At 35.5% G+C, this 6,635-nt stretch overlaps 1 protein-coding gene across 2 annotated transcripts in view; it reads right to left on the bottom strand.

The window, feature by feature from the left end:
- Positions 1-1,072: 1,072 nt before the first annotated feature.
- LOC125673495 (stomatin-like protein 1) overlaps positions 1,073-6,635 on the bottom strand; it is a 14,596-nt gene continuing 9,033 nt past the window's right edge. For both annotated transcript variants that reach the window (XM_048910088.2, XM_056160359.1), the window contains exons 8-10: positions 5,920-6,041; positions 3,882-4,127; positions 1,073-2,339 (exon numbers count right to left, since the gene is read on the bottom strand). In XM_048910088.2, the coding sequence (XP_048766045.2) occupies positions 2,092-2,339; positions 3,882-4,127; positions 5,920-6,041 (616 nt within the window). In that variant the 3' untranslated portion in view covers positions 1,073-2,091. The remainder of the gene's footprint in view (positions 2,340-3,881; positions 4,128-5,919; positions 6,042-6,635) is intronic.

Below are 6,635 nucleotides of genomic sequence, written 5' to 3'. Positions count from 1 at the left end.
GTAACATGCGAGACTTTGATATCGTAAGTTGTAAGATCATGTCTTGGTTAAGAAGTTTTCGCTTTAAAATTAAAATGTTCATCGACATCTGCAAGACCTCAGTTGCATTAGATAAAAAATTACCAATTGAACTGGGGTGAAACCATTCAAGGCGAACAGGTGAATGGGACAAACGCACTCGGAGCGAACAAGTAATGGAGGGAAACCACTCGGATTCAGTAGCTTCATTATATTCCTACGCATACCATAGTGTATCTGCGCAAGATGATTAGTCGTGTCCATATAATGTGAAAAAAATTCAAGAAATTTATTCATATTTTCACTTTCATTCTGTTTTCTATCAAAAATTTTGATTTCATCCATATATTTGATAAAGTATCGGCTCAGTTTGTGACATTGTTGTATATCGGAAGCTTCAACCAATGATCGCACAATAATTCACCATAATTTTACGATTTGCATATGAAAAGCCGAAGGCACTTATTCACCTCCAAGATGGCGGACGATTAGCATAACTATAATGCGTGACGTCACACTAAAACTATGTATATGCATACAATACTGTATGTTTCACCAGCATATAAACAATCTAGATGGAACTTAAAATCTATACATCCTCTGTCGTGATACAGTGTGAATTATGATAAAAAGACATCAATTACCAACTTTTCAGGCATATTTTCAGTATGCTGTTGAATAATGTTTATTCAATCAGCGACCGAGTTTCGTCAACTGCCTCTTTCAGATGTCCTACTTTTACAACACGATCCGGATCTCAGTGAATATAAAAGCGTATATGAAAATCAAACGTTACAAAATTCGAACCTGATCTGTAGTTTGTCACCCTGAATTTACACTGCAAGTTTCAAATGAATCCTCGCAAGTATAACGGGGAAGTCCAGAAAACCAATGGGACAGACAGAGGGACGGACGGACAGGGGGACGGACAGACAGAGAGAGAGGGACGGACAGACAGGCAATAGTCTCCTTGGTTTTATAAACCGGCAGGGGACTAAAACATTGAGAGACACGGTTCCAGTATTGTATTCTGTAGGGACAAACAGGAAACTGGTAAAACGTGCTTATGGTTTATTTAAATAAAACTTTTAAAAACTACAAATGATATGACACACTTGTAAAGTACAATAATTTAAAGGCATGCTTGTTCAGCCTTACATAAATAACACACAAATCACAATGGTTAAAGTATACATAGTAAAATTAGATAAAAACGGTTTTCAAAGAAAAGCCAGTCAACAATTATCCATGAGGTTATTTTGGAAGTTAAATCATTAGGAAGTGCATTCTTTTCAGAAACATTTAACAATGAAACCTTATCCAAATACTTGCATTTAGCTAAACTAATGAAATAAAATTTAAAAAAATTGGTAGAAAGTACATGATCTGCAAAGACAAGATTAGGTCTCCTGACAAAATCTATTGAAATCAAACATTTTCACTTACAGAATAGTCAACACGTTTTTTTTAACTCCGATTTCAATTACCAACTTGGCTTGGAATTCCATGAAAAGCTAGCACAGACAAAATAATTCAAACACAAAGTAATGCCAGAATACTTTAAAAATAGTAATGTGGTCCATTCTTAAGCATAAATAAATCATCTACTTCTCACACTTTCACAGAAGGAACTCTACCTTTCACACTTGTACAGAAGGAAATCTATCTCACTTATACAAAAGGAAATCTATCTCACTTACACAGAAGGAAATCTACCACACTTATACAGAAGGAAATCTACCACACTTATACAGAAGGAACTCTACCTCTCTCACTTATATAGAAGGAAATCTCACACTTATACAGAAGGAAATCTATCTCACTTACACAAAAGGAAATCTACCACACTTATACAGAAGGAAATCTCTCTCACTTATACAGAAGGAAATCTCTCACACTTATACAGAAGGAAATCTCTCACACTTATATATGAGGAAATCTATCTCACTTATACAGAAGGAAATCTACCACACTTATACAGAAGGAAATCTCTCACACTTATATATAAGGAAATCTATCTCACTTATACAGAAGGAAATCTACCACACTTTTACAGAAGGAAATCTACCACACTTATATATAAGGAAATCTATCCCCTGATTCCTTTGGATCTGATTTAATTTTTTCCACTACTTTTTTCACAAAGTCATCTAAACTTAAGGCTGCAGACAGATCTCCTGATGCTTTCAGTCTTCCACTCATGTAGGCCTGCAAAGGTTTAGTGTTCCCCATAAACATGTTCTGCATATCTGACACAGACAAGGTCAACGTAACATCAGGTTCACCACCAGGGGGCAGACCTTCTCCTGCACCTCCATTTCCTGAAAACGTTTTGAAAAGAACTTAAAGAATACATTGTAGAATAAACAGTTTATGAAAATGGAAGATAAACAAAAGTAATAACTGTACAGGGGGCCTCACAGTGTTAATTTTCTCTGTCGCTATTTCAATGTCATCCACTTCTCCGAAATACTGAAAACTTTTGATTAATCAATTTATAATTTCCGTATCCCTGTTATGTAACATCAAACCCATGTCAATGATAATTTCTGCAATTCACCGACTGCCAGACACTGCTTCTATACCCATGTGTACTGATCACTGAAGCTCGAGAACGATTCATAATGGAAAATTTACAAGACTATTGAATTTATTTATTGATTGATTGATTGTATATTGTTTAACGTCCCTCTTGAGAATATTTCACTTATATGGAGACGTCACCATAGCCAGTGAAGGGCTGCAAAATTTATGCCTATGATCAACGCGTACAACCTTTGAGCAGGGAGGGATCTTTATCATGCCACACCTGCTGTAACACGGGATCTTGGTTTATGCAATCTCATTCAAAGGACCGCCCCATTTAGTCAAATCTTACAACAAGCAAGGGGTACTGAGGACCCGGATCCAGGTTAGAATAGGTCCTCAGTGCCCCTTGCTTGTCGTAAGAGGCGACTAAATGGGGCAGTCCTTCGGATGAGACTGCAAAAACCGAGGTGCCGTGTCACAGCAGGTGTGGCACGATATCATAAAGATCCCTCCCTGCTCAAAGGCCGTAAGCGCCGATCATAGTCCTAAATTTTGCAGCCCTTCATCGGATCTGAACTCAAACTATTTTTACATCAGAGTACGGTTATGCTGTTTACATTATTAATTTCCTTCTTAGGCCAAAAATATAAATTGTTGTGTTTCTGCTAACATTCTAATCAAAATTACATCAGTAGGAAATCAAGTTGATTTATTTATTGGATTTTATTTTAAGATTACACAGAAAAACACACTATTCACAATTTCCATTTATTTTGTTTGTTTGTTATTTTGTTTTACATCCCATTAAAATATTTTCACTAGAGATGTCACCAGCTGTAAGTTAAGTATCACAAATTTAGACATATGCTTAGCACTCAGGGCTGTAGCAGTGAGGGTTCTTTAATGTGCCATTAACGTCTACCGTGACACAGGACCTCTGTGTTTAAGGTCATATCCGAAAGACTCGCGAATTTCACTTCTCAATGCCAAGTGTTTGGCGAAAGAGCAATTACTACCTATGCTTACATCTCGCTTTGATGTTGGCCAGGGTATTAGTGGGGCTTGAACTTATGACCTCCATATTATAAAGCCTTTGCTCTACCACTGAGCTACCATGACCAGTCAATTTAGGTTGCTGGAATATTAAACATAAGGGGCTATTTTATTACTATCAAATATCAACTCCATCCATAACAATTTTTATTCCATAATCACATGAATATATTAAAAACAAATTACTAAAGTAGGTGGTATATTTTAGGGTCAGTCAGGTTTATGGAAACACAACAATTTTTATTTTTGGCCATATCATATAACTTTTTTTTTTTTTTTACCGTTTTTGAGATCTAGGTAAAAGAGTCCACCATTTTCTCCATCCAGTTGAAACAGGTAGACATAACCATTTTGTCTGACTGTAGATTCTGTGATCATATCTTTGGCAATTCGGATTACCTCCCTTGGAGAAGGAGCGCCCTCTATATCACCAGCAGCGCCATCTGGAGAGATTGCCATGACAGTTGGGAGTGTGGGAGGTTCGGGAGTAGCACCCTGTGCCTCACTAGGCTTATTGGGGCTGGAGTCTGAAGACAGCAAAAGTTCAATTTACAGTTCAGGTAGGAAATTTCATCTACGAGGATAATTCAAAACTGAAATTTTCAAATATGTATCATAATTACAGATGGCCATGATTCAATTATTTGGGCTTTCCATAAACTAGAGTTATCATTACTTATCTGAGTTATCTACCCTTTATAGAGGTATATGTTACTTCCCGACATGTGCACACAACGAAAAATACATATACATGTAGTAAATGAGCGACACTTACAAAAACGAATGCAATGCCCTTCACAACATGTGAAGATATTTTAGATCATATAAAATATGTTTTTAAGTTAATCTAAGTCAGTGGAACAATGGGAGAGTTGATAAGAAGAACAGAATAAATTACAAATTTGTGTTGAATAAACAGTATCCGTAGACTCTGAATTATATGTCCCTCAAAACAGTCCCTAAAAGGCAATTTTCTAGTCCCAACTATTTAAAGCTTTTAATGTGATTTTTCTTTCAAAAATAATCCCCCGTGACCCGGATTTCAACGTTATAAAAGGCAGCCACCGCACCGGAGATTATCAGATGTTTTACACTGTCTACGTCCAGAAGCAACATATACCTGCTAAGTTAGGTAACTCATGTAAGTAACGATAACTTTAGCTTATGGAAAAACCAAATACTTTAATTAAAAGTGTTGGTGAGACAATCACCATTTCTGGTCCTAAAACCGAACCTTTCTTCAATATCTATGACATTCAGTAATTTCCATGTTGAAGCCTCAGCAATAAAAAACAAACAAAAACAACAAAATTTTCCCATACTATTTTTGTTTTGAAATATTACACTACAAGGGTTAGTGACTTTTTACATTCTTCTTGAAAATTGTCATGAAAGTCTATTTCTGAGGCAGTGATCATAAGCCTCATGTCAAGTAAACCTGTTTTGAAGTATTTGCAATATTTACAGGAGATTAGATTTAGCATATATACTACATGTACTATATTGTTGATCATGCATGCATAACCTCTTATCGAAGCAAAAATACAGTTGAAAAAAAAAATGGCAAATATCCACATATTTGTGACCTTATCCTTGGTAATTAATTCTGAATTCACTACAAAATTTTTTGGGTCTTACTTATCAAACCTTTAATCTAAAATATAAGTTTTAGATATACATGTATTCGCATTTCCAATATTCTTGCTTTTGATGTCTTTCCGCATTTTAATGACAGCCATTTCCTCATGAATGCATCGTAGTTGTGAACAATGCGCGTATGAATCTTTGATAAATATAGTACCGGTACATCTATTTTAACGGCTGGTGAGTTCCCACGGAAATGAAAGTAGAAAGCAAATATAATAAGAAATAAACTTTTATTTTTAAGATACATAAACTGAAACACTTCACGTAGGCATACTTTTCATGAAGCATGTTCATGCTTCATGAAGTATACAACGACGTGAAGCATGAACCTCCTATATTTCCAAAAACGAAATTTATTTCTTAAATAAACACTACAAATTATGCATGCAGTTATAAATTATTGTCTGAATTACCGTCAAATTCAAACATCAGTGAATTTAATTCTTTCTGAGCTGCTGAATTTCATCTGCTTCACTTTCATCATTATTTAACAATAAACATTTATGTTGATCTAAATCCTTCAAAATTGTTCATTATCCTTTCATTATACATGGAATACCTTAAGTTAGGACTCACATGGTGAGAACATTTTAGGTGGATGCATCTTAATGTATGTCATACTGTGCAGACTTAAAAGCATCAACATTCCACAAAACAAACACAACGTCTCACCTTTTGCTTTCTGCATGAACATGGTAGCCAGCTGCTGGAAGGTGTTCGGAAGATCCCCGCCCAGGCCCAAGCTGGCCAGGGGGTTCCGAGGCTCTGGGGCATGCATTATTTTTATCAATGGTCTGGAAAAAAGAAAAGGATTGCAGTCAGAACCTACGTAAAATTCCGTGGGTTTTCTTTCTTTTTATTTTTTATAAAATCTTGTATTCGTTTCATGAACTTTCAAGAATTTTTCACACATACCAAGATCTTATAAAAACAATCCCATAGATCTTTAGGTGGTATATATTAATTACTGTATGTAGTATATGCTGGAGTATAACATGTACATATTCTCAAAATTCTGTCTATCTATATAATTATAGTTAGGTCATGATGAAAAAAAAAAAAAATTTGACTCATCAAGCATAGAATTATGAGACATCAAAATTCTTTTTTTTTTAAAACTAGCATTGAGGGGTTGGGCAAGTAGGCTTTTTTCTCACTCCTACTCTCCTTCCTCCCTCCTTCCAGTCTTCTTTTTTTCTCCCTCCCCTTTACTGTAGATTTCTTATTTTACACGAGTATTTTAAAATATGGCAAAATGCCTCGTATACGTCAAATCGAGTGTCGTCTGATAATCAAGAGTTCTCGTACACTTTAGCAACAGAGAATCAAAAGCGAGTAATTTTATTTGGTGAGTGATGCCTCTCGTGAAATTACGCGACAATAAATTC

The sequence above is a fragment of the Ostrea edulis genome, chromosome 3, assembly GCF_947568905.1.
Source record: "Ostrea edulis chromosome 3, xbOstEdul1.1, whole genome shotgun sequence".
Classification (NCBI taxonomy): Eukaryota; Metazoa; Mollusca; class Bivalvia; order Ostreida; family Ostreidae; genus Ostrea; species Ostrea edulis.
This window is presented reverse-complemented; position numbering and strand designations above follow the sequence as displayed.